Genomic DNA, 22,687 nt, shown 5'->3' with positions numbered 1-22,687 from the left:
AGAAAAATACAGATAAAAGGGTGCTCAATGCTTTCTTTTGGAAGGAGTTTTGTTTTAACCCTTGCTTGTGGCTGCGAGACTCCGCATTAAATGTAATCGAAATGAGCAGCAGGTTTAAAATTGTTGAAGGACAAGAAACCCTAGAGACACAATCAAATCCACCTTTTAAACCTCATCTCTTTGTGAAACTGGGCCCATGCAGGCTGATTTGGCTTTATTCCCAAGGCTTCCTCTTCCATAGTTTTAACCCAAAGCATGTGTGAGCTGAGTGTGACAATCCCTGCAACGCAGCATCATGGATCCCCCTTGTCCCACGACCTTCCCATGGGAGCAGCACCCATGCAATTGGAGGGGACACCATGGGACCCTTCCGCATACCAGGAGGATGCTCGTACCCCGCGGGCGTGCGGGGGAAATCTCACCCCGTCCCTGTTTTCTTGCAGATGACTACAAGTCGGAGCTGAGGGAACAGCTGCCTTTGATCGCGGGCTCGGCGGCGGCCGGCGTGGTCTTCATCGTGTCACTGGTGGCCATCTCCATCGTCTGCAGCAGGTGGGTCCTCCTGGGAAGGCTGGAGGGGGTAAGATGCAGCTGGGAGAGATTTAGGGTAGGAAGGGGAGTGATGGGGGACAATCTTGTTGCTGGAGAGAGCGCTGAGATGCCACTGGTGCGGTTTGGGGTGGTGACCAGCCGCTGGTCACTCACACCTGGCTGTTTTCTCCCCTGTCCTCCCAGGAAACGCGCCTACAGCAAGGAGGCCGTGTACAGCGATAAACTGCAGCACTACAGCACCGGCCGAGGTGAGCGGGGAACAGCGGGCGGGAAACGCTCCGAAACCTGCACCCGGCGTGTGCCCCACTCCTCCACCATCAAACGTGCACAGCTGGGGGAACAAAAGCCCCAGGGGGCGGATGGAGAAGGACCATAGGGTGGGAGAAGAGGTGTCCTCTCCCTAAGACACCTGGAACTGCACACCAGGATAAATTCGCGGAGATGGAGCAAATGGGAGGGCGGACAGGGCATGACGGGGTTTTCAGGCAACCGGGAGAGCCCAGCGAGCTGGCAGCAGCATGCTGGATCTCTTCTGACCTTCTCAGCGTCATACGGAACCCTCCCAATGCAATAGCAGGGCTGTGCTGGGGCGTAAACCTCCCAGCAAACCAGAAACTTTTCCAAGCATCACCAGGTGATACTAAAATACAATGGACTTGTGTTTTTCTCCCACTTTTCTTTGTGTTTCCACACTGTGGGTGCTGAGGGGAAGATTTATTTGATGCCTGATGGCTAAACCCATGTTGGGTTGCAGGTGGACTTATTTTTCCTGTTTCCCCCCTGTTTTGAAACATTCCGCACCCCGCGTGCATCCCGACCTTGCCCCAAGCACCCCAAGCCCCAGGGTGCTCAAACCAGGTAGGAAAGCAATGAACCAGGTGTCTGTGTTAAGTTTTTAAAGCTGGGTGACGTGAGGATCGGTGTCCAAAAGCCGAGAGCGCCGGGGACACGCAGCGAAACCCTTTCAAGGTTATTGAGCCTCCAGGCACTCGGTTATTGCGAATGCCAGAGCAAAACAGGTGGGAAATTTGTGGTGAGCGACTAATGGAGTAACAAGTGCATCTGCTGGAACAAATCGCCCCTGTGTTTAGCTGCACAGCAATCGCAGCCTCCCCAGGAGCCCACCCGGGATTGCCAGCTGCTCACAAGGGCTGCCCCAGGTGGGTTTTTGGGGTGAAATGGGGTCTCTCAGGCTGTAATTTCTTGTGCTTTAACTCTGCCGCCGCTTTGCCAGGAGCTTTGAGATAGGGCAAACAAAGAAAGCCCTGCTGAGCAGTGGTGATTCAGCAGATAAGGGTTTTTCTCTGCCCGGACAATATTTATTCCCGAGGAAAAACGATGTTGGGAGGGATGTGACGCGAGAGTCAGGGTCGCGGTGCAGAGCGCTTCGACTTCGGAAGAGTGATAAATAATTTGCCGTTGTCTGCCGTTGTGATAAATGGCCTAATCTGGTTCCTGGGAGCATGGGGGTGATTTTAAAAGCACAAAGCTCCGTTTTCAGGCATGCTCAGCACAGGTTGCTTTCAATGCTGTGCTCCGGTACCTGGTGATTCACCCAGATTTTGCCGGTGTGGTGGTGACGAACCAGTGGCTGAGGTTTGCAGGGCTGAGCGATGGGTTTAGGTGCCCTCATCCCGCTCCTTCAGTGGGTTGGGAAATGCAGGAGGTCAGCAGGGAGCTGAACTGGTGTTTGCTGAGCCTGCGGGCACATCGGAGAGTGTTTGAAAACCCGCCGGTATTGGGAGTGGGTGGGGAAACTTGGGCATTATTGTCTCCTTTACTTCTTCGATATTTTGATCAGTGAGTCAGTCTTGGTTACGATCCTGTAAATCCCTTTGTAATCCTGGCTGGAGCATCAGCTGCTCTTGTAAAAAAATTTATGGGGCGGTTAAAGCGTACGAGACAGAGCCGTAAAGGGATTTATGAAGTGGGAGATGTGCAGATGGCTTCATTGCAGCCTTCCCCACCTGCCTCCGAGGCACAGAGCTTTTGCCCCCAAAACACCCCTTTTGGGGATGAGGATGCTCCTGCCCGGTCCCTCCCAAGTCCCGGGGGCCCTGTGAGCATTTTGCCCTTGGCCTCCTCCCGAATTCCTTGCTGACAAACTTACAAAGCAGCCGGGAGCTGATGGAGGTTCCTGGCGCGAAGGTGATGCTGCGGTCCATGCGTCCATCTGCATGTCAGCCCCCAGCAGCTCTGCAACCGCCAGGACATCCCAACACAGTACCTGCAAACCCCATTTGAAACATTTGGGGGCCTGTTTTGGTGTTCTTTTACTCCCCCCGTTTGAAAATGAAAAGGGCAAGAGCCCACTTGCTGCATCTCCCCGCGACGTGGCCGTGTCCTGCTGCAACGCGGTGCCCCCGTGCAGGGGACAATTGTCACCGAGGCCTGCAAAGCTGTATTTTATGGCTCCGTGCAGGTTGTTGGGTATAATTGCCACGCTCTGTCAATTTAGTAGGGACCACAAAACTATCAGAGGCCTTTTTGGGTAAATAAATATTTCTTCGTTAATGCGTGGAGCCTCGTAAAGCCCTCACTGTGAAGCCAGCTAATGGTAGTGCAGGTCTGTGGCTGCTCCCCATCACAGGGGGAGGATGATGGAGAGGAAGAGGAGGATGAGAGGGGACCAATGCGGACAATAAGAGTCTCTGGAGGTGGCTCAGGTGAGCACAGTGATAACCGATGTTTCAGTGGGCGTACAGAGAGCGTGAGGACACGAGGATCTCCAGTTTTTGGCCATGGCCCAACTGCTCTTGGTTTTCTCTCCCTTTTGCTGTCGCTTCCCCACAACAAGGGTCTCCAGGGATGAAGATCTACATTGACCCCTTCACCTATGAGGACCCCAACGAGGCAGTGCGAGAGTTCGCCAAGGAGATCGATGTGTCTTTCGTGAAGATTGAGGAGGTCATTGGAGCAGGTAGGTCACACCATCCCTCATCGCCCATCCCTCTCTGCCCTCTTGACCGCTCCTGCGTGGCCATGCACCCACCCAGAGCAATTTTCTGGGGGACACATGTGGTCCTTCAGCAGAAAACCCTCAAGGCAGCCTTGAGTCCTCAGGCTTTCCTGGGTTTGTGATGGATGAGGGTGGGCACGAGGTTGGTTTCTGCTCTCAATGTCTTCAAGGGTGGGAAAGACTCTATGAACGTATTTGCTGGGTGACTGCGGAGCCTCCTGGGATTTCCTAGTTGGCTTTTCCATGAGATAACAAGGAAGAGCCAGAGCTCACTCTAGTCTGTACCATATTCCCATACATATGTATACACACACACACACACGTGCACGTATCTGCGTGTCATCTGTGCTGCTTTTATTGCCATCTTTAAATAACTGTGCCGTACTCGTAGAAGAGAAAATGAGAAGGAGCTGGTTTGGCTGGGATCAAGCTCAGCGATGTATCAGCCGCCCTTTGCTGCTCATCAAGGCAAAGCGGCCGCAAACCCGGCTTAAACGTAATCCCTCCACAGGCAAATTCTGCCTCGGTGAAGGAAAAGCTCTTCTGCTGAAAATGAGAGGACGCTTTCTTTGGATTTTAAATCAGAGGGCAGCAATGAAAACAGCCCAATTATTTTCCATTCCTAGATAAGTGATGTGCAAAAAGGCAATTGAGATTATCTGCACTGACACTTGATATTTGAGTTCGTCCTTAAGTGTTGATGCTCTTGCTCTGCAAATCTGTTTTGCAAGAGCGGCCTCAGCCTCTGCTTGGGTTGGTGCTGGGCTCCATCACCCTGGAAAGGGTTGCAAGCCCAAACCATGTCCTCAGCAACAGATTTAGCCCCTTTTAAAGAGGATAGGCAAGTAGATTTAGAGAGGTGAGGACCGCCAAAGCGATAACTGGCTGATATTTCTCAGCCAGTTGGTTTGGAGGCTGAGCAGCTCAGGGTACCGTTGCTCTTTGCAATGTTTCATGTGGAGGAGGAGCTGGCAGCGGATGCTCTTGCACTTGCAGGGGAGTTTGGAGAAGTCTATAAAGGACGCCTGAAGTTGCCCGGCAAACGGGAGATCTACGTGGCCATCAAAACGCTTAAGGCCGGCTACTCGGAGAAGCAGCGCCGGGATTTCCTGAGCGAGGCCAGCATCATGGGGCAGTTTGACCACCCCAACATCATTCGGCTGGAAGGGGTGGTGACCAAGAGCCGACCTGTCATGATCATCACTGAGTTCATGGAGAACGGGGCCCTGGACTCATTTCTGCGGGTAAGGCCAGGGGATCTGGGGACAAGGTGGTGGCATCCCATCCTGTACATCCCAGTCTGCTTCCTTAGCTCAGGAGCTCCTTGGCTGTGCTGAACATCCCCAAAACACACATGATTTGTTGCTGCCATATGGCCTGTTGTGATAGGAGAAGGGGTGATGGTTTAAACTAAAGGAGGGAGATTCAGGCTGGATAGAGGGGAATTATTGTCCCTGAGGGTGGTGAGAGCCTGGCCCAGGTTGGCCAGAGAGGTGGTGGCTGAACCATCCCTGGAGGCATCCCAGGCCAGGCTGGACGGGGCTCTGAGCAACCTGAGCTGGTGAAGATGTCCCTGCTCATGATAGTGTTGGTGAGCTTTCAAGGTCCCTTCAACCCAAAGCGTTCTATGATTCCATGCTTCAATCAGGCAGGGCAGGCAGCTGTAGCACTCTGGGGAGGTGCAGCGTCTTCCCAAGGTTGGGCTGAGCAGCTCTGGTCCCATGGTGGGGTCTTCACGCTCACCCCAGCATCTGCTCTTTCCCATGGCAGCAAAACGACGGGCAGTTCACGGTGATCCAGCTGGTGGGGATGCTCCGAGGCATTGCTGCTGGGATGAAGTACCTTGCGGAGATGAATTATGTGCACCGAGACCTGGCTGCCAGGAACATCCTGGTCAACAGCAACCTGGTGTGCAAAGTGTCTGACTTCGGCCTCTCGCGCTACTTGCAGGACGACACATCTGACCCCACCTACACCAGCTCTTTGGTACGTACCTCTCGCAGAATTCCTGCACCTTCCTCTGCTGGAAACTCGTTCCAGGCATTAATTAAAGAGATGAGCCTAACGGGAGCTCCGCTGTTCCCCAGACAACCTTCTAATCCTTAATTAACTCCTTCATCGGTAACAGCAGCCCCGCTCTCCCCTTCCTCCCCACCACACCTTACTGGTGTAAGAATGAACAGAGGAGAAGAGGACAAGCAACCTGTTGACCTCACCTAATTGATTAATTAGAAGAGCCCGACCACAGCCCCTCATTCTTCATCCCCTGCTTGCCGGACCTTTCCCCCTCCCTAGACCTGCCTACACCCCTCCTTTGAGCCAGACACCCATCATTCGTTTTTTATTCCAAGATCCCAGCAGCTACTGCGGGGATGTGGCATGAATTAGCCTTTCCCCACCTTTAGAGATAAAAGAGATTATCTCATCTCTGTTTTTATTTAATTTAGGCCATAATAGATCTCCCCGGCAGCTGGGAAGTGATGCTGTGCCTGCGATTGCATCACTCTGCCTCCCACAGCAGGTTTTTAGCTCTGGGGAAAAGGCAGGAAAAACAACCTAGCAGTTAATTTCTCCATTCGTAGTTATTCAAATCACAGTTTTTGCCATTCATCCTTCAAGAGCAAGCTGACGCTTCGTCGGAAAGGCTACGGAAAGCAATTGCGCTAAACGATTTACAGCGCAATTCTGCCTGGAGTAACTACCGTGCGTGGCTGTGGTTTTTCTTCATCCCTGGGCTTTTTTCATGCTATTATTTGAGCTTTTAGGAGAAACCAGGGGCTCTCTGCCAAAGACGCTTCCCTATTCCAGTGCTTTCCAAACTTCCTTTGGGCCTTAGAGGTCTTTTGGTTTTTGCCTCCCACCCCAAAAGTGGGGCTGGAAGGACCTTCCAGCAGCTGTGAGAGCTCAGGTGGTGCCATGGAGGATACTCTGGGTTAGACCTCGTTCCTGTTGAAGGCCAAGTAGCCCTTGTTCTTACCTGATGTCTCCCCGAGAAGGGACCTGGGGACAAGCCACTGATGTGCTGGGTCCTGCAAGGCAGCTGGAAAGAGGAGGTGTCGCTTGGGGGTGACACCTGAGTGGGATAAACCCTTTGGGTTTGTTTAGGTGATATAAGATACCAGCTAAAGTTATTTTAAGATATTACAAGCTAATATAAAGATATTTTAAGATATTGTAAGATATTTTTCTGCAGGTAAAAAATAAATCCATGGAGTTGTTTTTGGCTCCTGCCTCCTCATCCTGTTGGGTCCCAGGTCCTCCTGGGGACCAGTGGCTGGGGGTGTGTGACGTGTCTGATGCTGGGTGTCCAGGCTCCTCTGCCACCGTTGCCATTTCTCAGCTACTTTCTCACTTTTTCCGCAGGGGGGGAAGATCCCCGTGAGGTGGACGGCGCCGGAGGCCATCGCCTACCGCAAGTTCACCTCGGCCAGCGACGTCTGGAGCTACGGCATCGTCATGTGGGAGGTGATGTCGTTCGGGGAGAGGCCCTACTGGGACATGTCCAACCAAGATGTGAGCACGGGGGATGAGTTTGGGGTCAGCTCTAGAGGGTGTGGGGGGGCTCGTTCCCAAAAAAAAGCCTTGTCTGAACAACTATCAGCTCCTTCACAGCGGTGCTGGGCTTTGGAGATGAAACAGGCAGGCGAGCGGGAGGATGCGAGGAGGGAAACTGGGAAGAAAAGGCAGTGGGCTGGTAATTGGACTTCAGGAAGCTGCAGGGCCTTTGAAAAAATGTTCAGAGGGTTTTTGAGCGGGGGAAAGAGCTTTGTTAGTTGAACTGCTGCACTCCAACGCCAGCCGCCGAGATAATGAGTGGCAGCTCTCTGCCGGGAGGAACCGCCGAGCATCAGAGCGGAGATTAACCTCCCCGAGCCCTGGCTCCGTCGGAGCGGGGAGCGTCTCCTCCTGCTCCCTTTGCCCGTGATCAAATGGGCTGGCAGCGCTGCCCGTGACACCACTGCCCGCACAGGCAGCTCGGCTTTGCCCGCATGTTTTTCTGTACGACACCTTCGAGTCTCTCGTCCTCACATTTCGCTTCCCCCCCTACTTCCTGGCAGGTCATCAACGCCATCGAGCAGGATTACCGGCTCCCGCCGCCCATGGACTGTCCGGCCGCCCTGCACCAGCTGATGCTGGATTGCTGGCAGAAGGACCGCAACACCCGCCCGCGCTTCACCGAGATCGTCAACACCCTCGACAAGATGATCCGCAACCCGGCAAGCCTCAAAACTGTGGCTACCATCACCGCTGTGTGAGTCTCCTGGCGCACGGGGGGAGGCTCTTGTGTTGACATCCCAAATTTGTCGGTGAAGCGCTCCCCGAGCGGCTCGTTCTGCTGGGGGGAGGGACAGGAATTCATCAATCATTCGCCAGGCACAGGGTGTTTCTGTCTTTGCTCTGCCTGACAGTCAGACAAAGAACATGTAGTTTTCAGCCGAGCAACAGCAATAATTCTTTGCTATTGATTCTTTATGGCGTGTGACCACACGACGCGGTGACTGCTCTGCCGGCGCTTGCGTCCCTGCAGCTCCCACAGCTGGATTAACACACAGCGATGCTTGGCAGAGCTGTATTCATAGAATCACAGAATCATTTTGGTTGGAAAAGATCCTCAAGATCATCGAGTCCAACCATTCCCCCACCCCTGGCACTGCCCTGTGTCCCTGAGAACCTCACGTCCGTCTGTCCAACCCTCCAGGGATGGTGACTCCAGCACTGCCCTGGTCAGCCTGTTCCAATGCCCCACAGCCCTTTGGGGAAGAAATTGTTCCCCACATCCAACCTCAACCTCCCCTGGTGCAACTTGAGGCCGTTTCCTCTGCTCCTGGCGCTTGTTCCTGGGGAGCAGAGCCCGACCCCCCTGGCTCCAAGCTCCTTTCAGGCAGTTCAGAGATCAGAAGGTCTCCCCTCAGCTCCTGTTCTCCAGCTGAACCCCCCAGGTCCCTCAGCCGCTCCCATCACACTTGTGCTCCAGCCCCTCACCAGCTCCGTTTCTTTCTCTGAACTCCCATGGGATGAGCCTTCCTCATGGTCTTTCTCCTCTCAGGTGTGTGCTGGGAGCAGGGCAGTGCTAGAGGGAGCACGGGGGTTGGATTTGGGACGTAGCTGTGCATGAGCCGGGCTTGTCCCCAGCGCTGTGTCCCATTGCAGGCCTTCTCAGCCCCTCCTTGACCGCTCCATCCCCGACTTCACTGCCTTTACCTCAGTAGACGACTGGCTGAGCGCCGTGAAGATGAGCCAGTACCGGGACAGCTTCCTGACCGCCGGCTTCACCTCCCTGCAGCTGGTTGCCCAGATGACATCTGAGTGAGTTGGGTGCTGTGCTGGGGGTGGGAAGGTGGGTGTGAGGCGAGGAAGGGTGTGAGCATCCATCACCCCGGCCCGCAGCAGCACCCTCAGCCTGGAGCTGGTTCACCATCTGGATCAGCGTGTGGCTGTCACCTGCTCTTGGTGCCCCTCTCGCCCCAATGATGCTCAGGGAGCTGCGCTTGGGCTTTGAGGCTGTTCTTCTGCCTCGCCTTGCATGGAGCCAGCCGAACAGCTACACCAACCCTCTGTCTGTCTGTCTGTCTTGCAGAGACCTCCTGAGAATAGGGGTGACTCTGGCTGGGCACCAGAAGAAGATCCTGAACAGCGTCCAGTCCATGCGAGTCCAGATGAGCCAGTCTCCGACCTCAATGGCGTGACGTCCCTTGCTGGACCGGGAGGGCAGAGGCAGGAGGGGACGAGCTGACAGACGCCGGGGGGCAGCGACTGGAGAGGTGCCACCGCTGCCCGGGGACTGTCATCGCAGGCCAAGGATGTCCCTGGGACTCATTAACCGGTGACTTCCGTTCCTCACCAACAGAAGCACACTTACTGATGTCATGGGGAACTGCTTATAAATACGTATAAATATGTACAAATCATATATTTAAAAAAAAGAAAAAAAAAAAGACGAAAAACAATGAAGACAAACCAATGTGTGTTGGGGAAGCAAACCCAAACCCTAGAGACCAGACTCCAATCCCACCACGTGAGCAGTGGTCGCAACTGAGGAGGAGGAAGGGGCTGTTGGGGAAGGGAGAGGCACGTAATGGAGCATCCTGGCTGGAGAAACCACCTTCCTTTTCTTTTCTTCTTCCTGGCCCTTCCTGCTCACCCTCTCTGCTCCTGGACCGGTGGCAGTGTCCCCAGATGTCCCCACAGCTCCCCGCCATCCCACCCGGCTGCCGCTCCGGCGACTACCAAAGGACTTGGCTGACCACTGCATGGGGGATCCGACTCAATCCAGTTAATGTCTTCATATTGAAGAAGAGATGTACCTTCAATAGAAAAACCTTGGGTTTTGGTTTTTTTTTTTGCTTTTCTCTTTTGCTTGCATTTTTTTTGCAAAAAGAAAAAAAACTAACAATCCATCCTGGAAAATGGAGAAGAGGTGTTTCCCGTGTGTGTGTGTGTGCGCTCGTGCGCGTGTGTACCCTGTCACCCTCCCGTGGACTCACTGCTTGTCCGGCACTGAAGATGGGGGGACCAGGGGGTGTCCCTGCAGCCCCGGGGATGGTGACACAAGGGCTCAGCATCCCGCGGTGGGGACGGGATGGAGCGGAGGAGCTGCCGTGGGGCTGTGACCGCTTGATGATGCTGGAAGAGGAGAGGTGCTCTGGGAAACAGACTGCTAAAGCCCCCGGAGCTGTGGAGATGGCTGTGGAGGACTTTTATTTCCCCATCTTGTGGACCTAAGGATTTTGATATTGAATTACGGACTTAGGTTTCGTGGCTTTGGAGGTAGGTCCATTTGTTTTGTGTCCATTTGCCTTTCTGTCCATCCATCCATCCATCCATCCATCCATCCATCCATCCATCCAACCATCCATCTATTCATCCTGCTCCTTTTTTATTTTCATTTCCCTTCCTTAAAGCTTCTCCCAGTGAATTTTTCCCTGTGTTTAATTTCATTTATTTTTTTTTGTTCCACCGCTGGTCTCCTTTGCAAATTGATCTAGTTAAAATTACAAGACGCTTGTCAGTGTTTACACAGAATATTGTAAGACCGGGCAATCTAACTTCCCTCTGCGGATCGCGCCGAGAGTTTATAAAATGAATGAACTCTTAATAAGGCTTTTACTTAGGCGGTTGTGTGCGAGTTGTAACGATCCATCACCGCGCTCTCGCAGGCACTGCGCTGGCCTGTTGTCATTCGGTGGTGTGGTGGCTCACAGGTGTCCTCTTCAATTACCTGTACCTGCCCTGGGGATGCCCCACATCCAGCTGTGCCATGGGGATGCCCATGGGGATAACCCACGCTCAGCTGTGCCATGGGGGTGACTTGTGTCTGTGTGTGCCATGGGGATGCCCTGTGTCCATCGATGCCACGAGGATGCATCGCGTCCACCTGTGCTGTGGGTTTTCCCCTTGTCCGTCCTTGCCGTGGGATTGCCCCACATCCATCCTCACCGTGGGATTGCCCTGTATAGAATCATTTTGCTTGGAAAGACCCTCAAGATCGTCAAGTCCAATTGCTAACCCACCCCTGGCACTGCTCCATGTCCTGAGAACCTCATGTCCGTCTGTCCAGCCCTCCAGGGATGGTGACTCCAGCACTGCCCTGGGCAGCCTGTTCCAATGCCCCACAGCCCTTTGGGGAAGAAATTGTTCCCCAGATCCAACCTCAACCTCCCACATCTATCCTGACCATGGGATTGCCCGACATCACTCTGCACCTTGGGATTACCCCACGTCCATCCATGCGCCTCACCGGATGGGGACAGGATGCTCTTTCCACCTCCCACTTTATTCCTTTAATCATCTAAGGAAGCCGACCCACCACTCCGCTGGAGAACAGGAGCGAACAAGATGCAGGAATGAGCTTGTTTCGAATCACTGAGCTCCCCTCGGAGAAAGAGGCAGAGAAAAACACCCGGTGTTTACAACAGCAGGGACTGCTCCGAGCCCTGTCTGATAGCCCGTTGCTGCTGCCCCTCGGGATCCTCGCGCCCCAAATCTGCATTCCGGGATGTTGCCGCACCAAACACAACATGCAGATGGAGCGGGCGCCGTGCATACTAATCCACTGCCTCGCCGCATTGATATTCACCGGCAGTGAAGGATTCTTTGTGGGGCTTTTTTTTTGTTGTTTTATGATTTCTCTTTTATTAGAAGGGAGCTAAAGGCGCTTAAAGAAATGAAAGACAGTGACACGGGCTAAATATCAAACCTCTGCCTTTATGAGTCCCTGGCTGTGCCAGCACCTGCCAGGCAGCTGGTCCTGCTCGTGCCGGGGCTGGAGGGATGTTGCGGTGGCACCACAGCCCTTTTTTAATGTAAAACACTCTAATATGAAGCGTTTGGTCCTGCCTGTCCAACCCAGCAGACTGAGTGGATGAACCGGCTGCTCGGATGCTCTCAGAGATGCTGAGTCCTGCTTGGTTTGATTTCCTGGGGTGGGAATCTGATCTGATAATGGAAAACCAGGGGCAAAGTGCAAAATAGCCAGGTTTGGTTTTTTTTTTTTAATTGAAAAACCAGAACATGAAAAATTCAGATGACTTCTGTTGGACTGTTTTGTTTCTTTAGGGCAATTTCTTTCAACGAAAATAAGTTTTCCAGATTGCAAAGCCTTTCCATCCAGGCGTGGCCGTGTTATCCCTGCCTGGCCATGACGGTAGTATTGTGTGTCCTTGGACTGGCTCTTCACCTTCATCAGATGCCCAGGAGGAGGAGGTGCAGGGCACCATTGAAAACATCCAAGTCAAGACTTGCTGCCAGTGTTGGCTTTTTGGCATCAACAGGAGCCTCCTGGGCTCTTGGCTGTAGCCCTCCAGGCCAATTCAGAAGTCCCTTCCATGGGCGACGTGATGGAGAAGCTGTTTGGATGCTCAGGTCACTCCAGAAGTCCCTTCCATGGGTGACGTGATGGAGAAGCTGTTTGGATGCTCAGGTCACTCCAGAAGTCCCTTCCATGGGTGACGTGATGGAGAAGCTGTTTGAATGCTCCAGCATTGCCTTGTGCAGGAGGTTCTGCCTCAGTTCCTGTGCTCGTTTTGTGGACCAAGCTGTGATGCAGGTTTGGGTCCATTGGATGCTTTGCCAACATAGAGGGGCTTTGCCAAACATGGGGAAAAAAACAGTGGAAAAAGAAGAAAAATGAAACCACTGAGTGTGGTTTGAATAAGAAAGCTCCCATTTCATGCCTTCTTCTGATCCATGTTGTGGTCCGCGTTGGCGTTCCTTTCTTTGATCCCGGAGGGGAAGGGATGGCTCAAAAATTAGTTTTCCGCCCCAAGGTTCTGGTTGGCACAGGAATATGAGGAGGAAAAACGTGTTTCTGATCACAGTTGAACCAACTCCACAGATCTTTCCTCCAGGCTTGGGATCCATCCATCACACAAGGTCCTGGTGGCTTCATCCACCACGTGCTGGTGCCGGGAGGTGGTCTTGGCTGCTGGAGCCCTCTGGGGAGGGTCCTGGCCCCCCAACCACCACAGAAGGTCCTTGGTGGCTCCCATGCTGTGTCCCACGTCTGCAGGGAGCAGCAATGGATGGATGTGGCTGATCCCACCTCGCGCTCGCCCGATCCCGTCCTGTCGCAGAAACACTTTGCAGTTGTCAGCTCCTTCTCGGCATTTCTATGGCAACTGCAAAAATCTCAGCCCTTTTGTGTCTTTTGTAGGGGTTTTTTTTTAATGCATCTGTGTTGGCTTTGTCTTTTCGCGTGTAGCGTTCCATCAAAAAAGGGACTTTTTGCTACAAAGCCCTTGCTCCTAGCTTGGTGGGCAAGTCGCTTGTGTCCAGAGTGGGTATTGCCAACTAAATTCAGGTTGTCCCCTCCCATCAGCATCCCCGCTGTGTTACTCCTCTTGTCCCCCCCTCCAAATGAAAAATCCCCGTTGGTAATTCATCTGCACCATTTCCCCCAGGCTTTGCCATGTCTTTTGTGCAAGCCCCTCGCCGTGGAGCGCGGTGGAGGAGGCGGCAGCTCTCTCAATAGCGGTAATTAAAACGAGCCGCGGTGCCGCTGCAAGCGAAGGTGAGCTCAGCCGCTCGCACATCCAGGGCGAGCTTTTGAGCGGGGAAGAGGAGCGTGTATTAATAGCGTTATTATGTGCCTCTTTCTAGAAAAAAGAAGGGAAAAAAAGGAATGTGTTTTGCGCCATTTAATGACCTTCAAATTAACAGTTCTTTGAAAGCACTTATGTATATTTAATTTTAAATGTTGCTGCGAGTCAGAGCGGGGCTTGCGATGAAAACAGCAGGCAGCTGGTTTTTAAATAAGAGCGAGTTCAGGCCATTATTTCTGAGCCTGGCAGCCTTTGGTGCTCTGTTCCCTGGGAGGGAACGGGGCTGCTAATCCATCCCCACGCTTGGACATCCCATGGGATTGTCCCTCTGCTCTGCCGTGGAGTGACAGCATCTTCCCCACGTGGAGAGGATGCTGCCCCGGGGTGTTTGGTTTGTTATTGGTTTGTTTTGAGGTTGGTTTGCAGAGTTTTCATTTAAAAAGCTGCCTGCATCCCTGCCTGCCGGAGGACATCCCTATGGGAGCATCCCAACTGGCCTGGGATAGGTCACCGGGCATCACCCATGAAGGTTTTTTGGCTCCAGTGGGGACAAACACAGAATCACAGAATCCCAGAACGTCAGAGACTGGAAGGGACCTGGAAAGCTCATCCAGTGCAATCCCCCCATGGAGCAGGAACACCCAGATGAGGTTACACGCACAGATGAGATTACACATTTGTGTTCGTTAAAGCCTGAATTAAGGCTTTGGCCTCTGAGCCATAAAAGCTGCTGATACATTTGAGCCGCTCTGTGTTCACTTGGAAATGATTACTCTTAAATGTTGAATTTGACTGCTAAGAAAAGAAGAAGGATCAATGAGTTTCTAAGATGAGGGATGGATTTACAGACCCTGCGGTGGATCTTCAAGCTCTCAGGAAGGTGGCTGCAAGGCCACCCGTCCTCATGACACTGGATGAAAGGCAGGTGGTTGGGTCAGGGTTTCACGTCCATCCAGGTTCCCATGATGTCCCCGCTGCCCGAGGAGCCACAGGGGGTTGTTTAACGCCTGCGTCATCATCTGCTTTGGTGTCTCTCGAATGGAAGATCATGCGGGGATGAATGGTGGTCTAATCACAACTTGGGTGCCTTCCAAATTCTTTTCATAGAGCTTGAAGGAGACCTTCTCCAGTGGTTCCCAGTGAGGTTCCTCCTGATTTTGGAAAAGCCAGAAGCTTCCAGAACAATGATGGAGAAGAGGCGAAGTCCACACCGGGGATGCTTCAAGCCCATGTCGGCTTATATTTTTCTTAGAATTATTTTGGGTTGGAAGGAATCCTTAAAGATCCGGGCGGGTCTTAAACCCTTAAAGATCCAGCACGTGTCTCTGCTGATCTCAGCCTCCTCCAAAACCCGTCTCTCTCCCATGTTTGATGCCCTTGAGTTTTGGCTCTGCATGCACACCTCAGGGAGGTCTGCTGGCTTCTGTCTGTCCTTGCAGGCTGGCAGGTGGTGTTGTCATCCCAGGGCTGTGCGGTCAGCTTTAGTGGCCATTTCGAGGTCATCACTGGGTCTGAATGCCCCTGAGCACACAGACAGAAAGTGGAGGAGAAACCAGGGCCATTGCTAGGTGAGGTGACCATGGATGCGCTGCCCGACGGTGGCAGAGGCGCGATGGTACCGAGGTCTCGGGAGGGAAAGCGCTGGAGGAGGTTAATCTGAACAAACCAGCGGCCTGAGTTTTAAGTGGATTAGCAGAAATCTGCTCGTTCCCAAAACAGATGCGCCCTTTTGGGGCAGCGTGGAAGTGGATTAGGCAAAAATCTCCTTAAGGCTGCGCTAATTCTAGATAAGTGTTAAAGGGATTAATGCCTATCCACTTAAAAAAATTAATTGGAGCAAACTTTTCCCTGTGTCCCCACGTAAAGAAGGGTGGGCGGCTTTCCCCGTCCGCCCAGGCTGTGGCTTTCACTTTGCTCTCCTGTCCCCACATGTGTCCCTAGTGCTGAGACCGCACTGGGGGTGACCTCGCTCCTCTCTAGACAATTATCCTCAGGGGTCTCATTAGGTAATTGAACCCGTGCGGAGATAGGGGAGAGAGTGCAGGGAAATTATGGTCACCATCAATGCAATTATCCATGCTAATTAGTGCTAAGCGGGACTGACGGGAGGCGCAGCCTGCACCAAGCGCTGCCTAAGGAGCCAGGTGAGCTTCGTGTTGGAATCACGGGCTGCAGCCTCGCGGGGGCTTCCACGGGCCGTGAAACACGTGCACAGTGGGTTATTTGCTTATTTTTCCTCACCAGGCTTTGGGTAAACTCTTTTTGTGTTCCCCAGTGTAAGTATTTTGGGGAGGTGCCCACAGCCAGGGACTGGGCTCTGCGGGTTTGGCTGGAGCAGCAGCTCCGTGTCCTCATCCCAGACGGGGATGAGGTGCTGGGATGCTCCTGCTCCGATGTCCTGGGGGTGAGATGTGACTCCCCTTTGTGAAAGGCTTGGTTGGGTGAGGACAGCAGCTGGGAGTGGCTGGTGACACAGCGATGGTTTTGGGATGTTCCCAGCACTGGGAGCAGATCCGTGTGTGCCTCCATCCCTTCCCCGCTCCCATCTCTTCTCCCCTTTCCCACAGCAGCGCTCAGGAACAGCAGCAGGACCATCCATCCTTGGGGTATTTGCCATTTCGGCCGGGCTGCCCCGTTCCCACAGCTGCAGGCAGGGAGGATGCTGTGAGGCCAGCACTGCCCGCATCCCACACACACCGCTCAGCCACCGCGGCCGCGCCGATGCTGATCACAGAATCACAGAATCCCAGAACGTCAGGGGCTGGAAGGGCCCTGGAAAGCTCATCCAGTGCAATCCCCCCATGGAGCAGGAACACCCAGCTGAGGTTCCACAGGAAGGTGTCCAGGCGGGTTTGAATGTCTGCACAGAAGGAGACTCCACAGCCTCCCTGGGCAGCCTGGGCCAGGCTCTGACACCCTCACCCCAAACAAGTTTCTTCTCATATTTAAGTGGAACCTCCTGTGTTCCGGTTTGAACCCATTGCCCCTTGTCCTGTCACTGGTTGTCACCCAGAAGAGCCTGGCTCCATCCTCCTGACACTGCCCCTTTCCATATTGATCCCCAGGAATGAGTCCCCCCTCAGTCTCCTCTTCTCCAGCTCCAGAGCCCCAGCTCCCTCAGCCTTTCCTCACACGGGAGATGCTCCACTCCCTTCAGCATCTTGGTGGCTGTGCTGGACTCTCTGCAGCAGTTCCCTGTCCTTCTGGAACTGAGGGGATCTCACCTCCCCTTACAAGACACCTTCTCATCTCACCAGCGCGACCTTTTTATCGCTGTTTGTGTCACGCCAGCACTCCGGGGCTGAGATCAAAGCCCTCCGTGCTGCTTCGCAGGGGCTCGAGGAGGAGGATGATCAGGGGGTGATGCGGTGGCTGCAGACCTGGGGGATGCTCGAGCACCCCATCCCTTGGGTCCTTTGGGATCGATCCATTGGGCTCAGCCCAAACCATTCAGGTTGGCCAGATTGCTTTTGCCGGGACAAAGGGAAGGGCTGCAGGGGAATAAACGTCCCCATGCAGCACCAAAAATGGACCCTGGTGCGTAAGATTTATGCAGTGATACATTTTCCCTTAGCTAATGCTCTTCTTTTTTTACTTTTTAAAGATAATCTTGATTTCTCTTACCCTTTCTCCCGTGCCCCTTTTTCTTCCAAACTCTAAATTACGAAATAAAAGTTTCATTACTACCTGGATTTGCTAAAAAAAACACCACGATATTTTTCATTCAGGAGGATGATGAATTTTAATCGGAGTGAAATGTCAGACACAGCCGGGGTTGTTCTTTGGAAGCATCGCTACGTTCGGAGCGGCACAGGGACACCCGGCAATAATTACACCCAGTTATTGGTGGCCCAGTGAAGGGACGCAGCGGTCAATGGCTTTGTTATTTAATGTGCTGCCTTCACGTTTCCAAGGTGCAATTGTATATTTAAAGCATCTTTGCCTCTCCGAAGCGGTTGAATAACAGGGTTATGCTGCTGCGCGGCACTGGGTGGTTGCGGGCTGAGAAAGGAGATGCTCTTTTGGTTCAGAGACCTTCTAGCAGAGGAGAAAACAGGTGTTTTTTGTTACGTTGGAAATAGTGATTTCATAGTTTGCTCCTGCTTTAGACCCGAGGGTGCTCATATTGCAATGGGAGGGGGGAAGATAAAAGCATCTTTGCTACAGCCTGTGTTTTTGGGGAGACTCTGCATCTCCCAACCTGGCACATCCTCATTCTCACCCTCTTTTCCTTTCCCTCCCTCTTGTTCTGCAGGGACGTCGGGTCCAGCGTCGCAGTGACCAAGAGGGGACAGACACCGGTCCCTGGGGACCGTCCCCCCGCCACCCACCAGACGATGATCCGGGAGCCCCGTGTCCCCGCCGTGCTTGTCCCCTGTCCTGTACATAACCAGTGACATGTCTGTAAAAGATTCTACCCCTTGTAATTTTTCTTTTTTCCCCCAGTTCCCTGATTTGTTGATTGTGTTGAAATTGTCGGAGTTTGTAACAGTAACTTTCAGAGAATATTGTACTAAAGGGAAAATTGCACTCAATAAAAATGATGAAATGAGCCTGATCCCTCTCCTTCCCCTTCCTTGCGGCTCCGGCTCGGAGCCGGGTGAATATTTGCCATGAATATTCATGTGGGGAGCTGGCAGCGCTCCAGCCCTCCTTGACTTCCCTCGCATTTTGCTGTCTATCAGATTTGGCTCTCCGGTTTGTAAACGGAGCGACTTTATTATCGGGAGAAGGGATTTTCTTGGCACGGGTATGTTTTTTTCGAAGGGATCACTGGGGGAAGCCAGGCTGGAAGTGCTGAACCTGCTCACCTGAAGGATTTTGGTATATGATTGTAGGAAAATGGAGTTTTCCTTTTGCATCGGCCGCGTTTTATCCAGCCGGGACCACACGGCCCGTCCGGGTGATGGGACCCAAGGGGACATGACCCTGCAGCCTTGAGCAACCATGGGGATGGCTAAACATAGGAAGTTTTGTAAATGGATAGCTTTAGCAACCATCAGCCTTGTATTTTTGGGCTCAGAAAAAGGAGAGCTTTTAAGGAAGGGGGGTATGGGCTCCCCACGCCCTGTGGTTTTGGGGTGATCTTATAGCGATGGAGCGTCCCCTGGGTGTTGCAGGTGGGGCTGGCACATCCCCAAGGTCTTTGCTGCCCTGTGATTCTTGGTGTGGGGTTTGGTGTGAGATCTTTCTGAATTCTCCCTATGTCTCCAGCATCACAAAGACCCGTTTTATTTATTTTGTTTGCGATAGGGGTTTTTGAGCAAGCTCAATGTGCTCATGACGCTCCAGGTCCCTGCAGGCCGGACTCACATACACACAGTGGGGTTTGCCTCTCTTTGTACACAGATGGCAAACCCAAAGTAACTGTTATTCCAGGTTTTTTTTGGCCAATCCCATCATGCCAAAGGAAACTGGAGCACCTCTGCCATAAAATCCGGGATTTTGGATGTGCTAGATGCAAATGGGCAGCAGCTGATGGGGCAGAGCTGAAGTTCTGTGTGCGTCCTTAATTGAGGAGATAATGGATTTAATGGGCCACTGGGATTTAATGGGATTTGGTACGTCCAGGGTTTTGCCTTTAAGGAGCGTTTGCAGCCAGTGTTTGGTGTTCCCAAAGCTGGGAACAGCCTTTCCATGGGGGCTGAGAAGCCTGGGCAGATGTGCGGGGGCCTGAGCACATCTGGAGCACAGCAGTGGTCCTGCCCTCACTGATCCGGGTTTATACAGCTCTGTGTTACTATTTCTTCTTTCCCCAAGGGTAACCAGCCAGCAGTTTCGCCCACCCCCCGGTGCAAACAAGCTGTCATTTACCAAGGCCACACAGAGCCGCAAAACTTTCCCCGAGCTTTGAATATAGATACAGGCAGCTGTCACAGCTGGAACAGAGACGACCTCTCAGAATGAAAAATCTTTCCTTCATGGCTATCAGGTTTGAAAAATGGAAGCAGCGTGTTGGCTCCAATTACTCTGCAGCAGCTCGCAGAAATTTCAATATACCTGATACTCCGGCTTGATGCCAGCCTGACTCAATCGGCGGCGAGTAGAGTAACTCCTGATTTACCCCACTGCAAGCAGAAAATTGAGCTGGGACGGCTGTTGAGACAGCAGGATGCTCCATGGGGTGCTTACCCATGGGAGACACTTGATCGTAGAGGGGTAAGATGCTCCCTGCAAACAGGGCACAGGACAAGGAGGTGGCCGGGACAGTGTCGGCTGCACAAAGAGACGTGGCAGCGAGGGACAGGGAGGTCATAGACACGCACATCCCCGTCCTCTCCCACCTCCCCTCCCTCCCGCGCTTGGCAATGAAACACAAATAAAAGCCAAGCCCAAGGGGACTATAGGCTAAATTGTAATTGGAGCAATATGGGCTGATTATAAAGTTATGTGCCAACCCGTGTTAAGTGGCAGCATCTGCTGGAATTACTGGAGGTGCCTCAGCGCCTATTAAAAGTGGATTTTTTTTCCTGGAGGACGAGCCGGGCAGGTGTTGGAGCCGGGAGGGCTGGGATGGGGCAAGGTTGAGGCTGCTGATGGGGTGAAATCCCCCCAGGCCCCGTGGGACAGGTTTTGGGGGATGCTCCCAAGAAAGTCACCCCCTGTCCTCAGCCAAACTGCTTGTTTATCAGGTCACACCGCGTGCGCCCCTGAAGCAACGTGCACCAGCTTGCACCCCAGAGTGCTTGGGACACAACAGAATTTACCCCAATCCATTGCTTTTAGCTGGTTTCCAGTTACCTCCTCCAAGCGATGGGATCACCCACAGCATCTTCTCTGCTGGCACCCTGGGCATGATGAGCATGGAATGAGCAAATCGTTAGCAACACCTTCACCTTGCAGCACCGCTCCTCTGCAGAGCGTGTCTCTGGGGATTTTGCATGAAGCTCCCAGTAGCAGTCACCAGTCTGACTGGTGCTCATGGCGTGGTTTGGGCTGGAACACGAGTGTGATGGGAGCGGCTGAGGGACCTGGGGGTTCAGCTGGAGAACAGGAGCTGAGGGAAGACCTTCTGATCTCTGAACTGCCTGAAAGGAGCTTGGAGCCAGGGAGGTCGGGCTCTGCTCCCCAGGAACAAGTGCCAGGAGCAGAGGAAACGGCCTCAAGTTGCGCCAGGGGAGGTTGAGGTTGGATGTGGGGAACAATTTCTTCCCCAAAGGGCTGTGGGGCATTGGAACAGGCTGCCCAGGGCAGTGCTGGAGTCACCATCCCTGGAGGGTTGGACAGACGGACATGAGGTTCTCAGGACATGGGGCAGTGCCAGGGGTGGGGGAACGGTTGGACTCAGTGATCTTTTCCAACTGAAGTGGTTCTGTGTAGGAGAAACATGTGGAAGCCTTTATTTCTGGTGATGCACAAGCAGGAGAGCTGAAAGCCTGGGGCGGCAGCAAGGGGTCTGTCAGGCTGCAGCACCCCCAGCACAGGCTGCTGCCTGCTCCCCAGTCAACCAGCACTAAAGGAACATGCAAAGTGCAAACCTGGGCTCCCAAAACCCCCAAATACCCACAGTGCCTGGCTCCAGAGCCCTTAACACCCCAGCCCAGGGGAGGTTTTGCCCCCCTGGGGCCCCACCACCAGCAGCACATGATGCTGGAGCTGCTCCCCAGTCCCTTATCCCCCATCTCCACGCACAGCCCATGCATTATTTACCCTGTGTCTCCCCAGCACCGCGCTGCACGCCAAATTATTCATTTCCCCCGTGGGCTTTTTCCATGGCTCTCTAATCAGAGTTTCTTAGTTCTTTATAAAGACTAATGAATTTATTTCCCGATGCCCTTACAAGGGAGATGGGGTATTATATCTTCTTTATACACAGCGAGTTCTAGCACGGATTCGGGGACTTCAAAGCCATGAGGACTGGTTTGCCGTGGAGAGGTTGTATTTGTCACCCAGCGTGTCCCATGCACCCTATGAGCACCCAGCCAGCTCCAGCTGTCCCAGCACGGGGAGGACAATTCCCAGGGTCACCAGACAACCCACACGCCATTCCATAAAACAAGCACAACCACATGAAGCGTAAAACCAACTCAGCAGCTTCGTCCACCACTGTGGGATTTTTTTTGGTTTGACCCAGGACAAACCTCAGTGTGCTGAGTCAGCATTTTTTTTGCCACGTTCTGTTCTTGTTGGCTTCGCTGTGCATGTCTCTCTGCCAGACCCATTTATTTGAGTTTTTCCCTCCTGCTGAGTCCCAAGTGACCTGTGGAGGGGAGCACCATGTGGGTACCATGGCAGGAGGTGTCAGCTCAGCACCAGTTTTAGCTCAGGGAGGGTTTATTACCTGCGGTGGGATGCTGGTGTAGCCAGAAACCAGCTCGGGGCTGGGAGCGCTGGACCCTGCTCAGGTGGGTTTAATAAGCTTAAGTGACAGGAAAGGTCTGTGAGCCCCAAGTAATTAGGGCAACGAAGATGCTGAAGGGAGTGGAGCATCTCCCGTGTGAGGAAAGGCTGAGGGAGCTGGGGCTCTGGAGCTGGAGAAGAGGAGACTGAGGGGGGACTCATTCCTGGGGATCAATATGGAAAGGGGCAGTGTCAGGAGGATGGAGCCAGGCTCTTCTGGGTGACAACCAGTGACAGGACAAGGGGCAATGGGTGCAAACTGGAACACAGGACGTTCCGCTTAAATATGAGAGGAAACTTCTTCCCAGAGCCTGGCCCAGGCTGCCCAGGGAGGCTGTGGAGTCTCCTTCTGTGCAGACATTCAAACCCGCCTGGACACCTTCCTGTGGAACCTCAGCTGGGTGTTCCTGCTCCATGGGGGGATTGCACTGGATGAGCTTTCCAGGGCCCTTCCAACCCCTGACATTCTGGGATCCTGTGATTCTGTAATTAGTGTTGCCGGGCTGTGGTGCGGCGGTGTCTGTAGCCATAGGGCAAGGGGTGGTGGTTTTAAATTAAAGGAGGGAAGATTAAGGCTGGATAAAGGGAAATTGTTGTCCCTGAGGGTGGTGAGAGCCTGGCCCGGGTTGGGCAGAGAGGTGGTGGCTGAACCATCACTGGAGACATCCCAGGCCAGGCTGGACGGGGCTCTGAGCAACCTGAGCTGGTGAAGATGTCCCTGCTCATGGCAGGGGGGGCACTGGGGGAGCTGGGAAGGGCCCTTCAACCCAAACTGTTCTGTGATTCTATCCTGAGC

General features: G+C 53.3%; 1 protein-coding gene across 2 annotated transcripts in view; it reads left to right on the top strand.

Moving 5' to 3' along the window:
* EPHB1 (EPH receptor B1) overlaps positions 1-18,104 on the top strand; it is a 71,222-nt gene extending 53,118 nt beyond the window's left edge. For both annotated transcript variants that reach the window (XM_065845057.2, XM_071812373.1), the window contains exons 8-17: positions 444-552; positions 736-800; positions 3,350-3,472; positions 4,508-4,755; positions 5,282-5,497; positions 6,875-7,024; positions 7,570-7,763; positions 8,663-8,818; positions 9,090-10,279; positions 17,807-18,104. In XM_065845057.2, coding sequence (XP_065701129.1) covers positions 444-552; positions 736-800; positions 3,350-3,472; positions 4,508-4,755; positions 5,282-5,497; positions 6,875-7,024; positions 7,570-7,763; positions 8,663-8,818; positions 9,090-9,198 — 1,370 coding nt within the window. In that variant the 3' untranslated portion in view covers positions 9,199-10,279; positions 17,807-18,104. The remainder of the gene's footprint in view (positions 1-443; positions 553-735; positions 801-3,349; positions 3,473-4,507; positions 4,756-5,281; positions 5,498-6,874; positions 7,025-7,569; positions 7,764-8,662; positions 8,819-9,089; positions 10,280-17,806) is intronic.
* Positions 18,105-22,687: the final 4,583 nt, after the last annotated feature.

The sequence above is a fragment of the Patagioenas fasciata genome, chromosome 9 (assembly GCF_037038585.1).
Source record: "Patagioenas fasciata isolate bPatFas1 chromosome 9, bPatFas1.hap1, whole genome shotgun sequence".
Classification (NCBI taxonomy): Eukaryota; Metazoa; Chordata; class Aves; order Columbiformes; family Columbidae; genus Patagioenas; species Patagioenas fasciata.
This window is presented reverse-complemented; position numbering and strand designations above follow the sequence as displayed.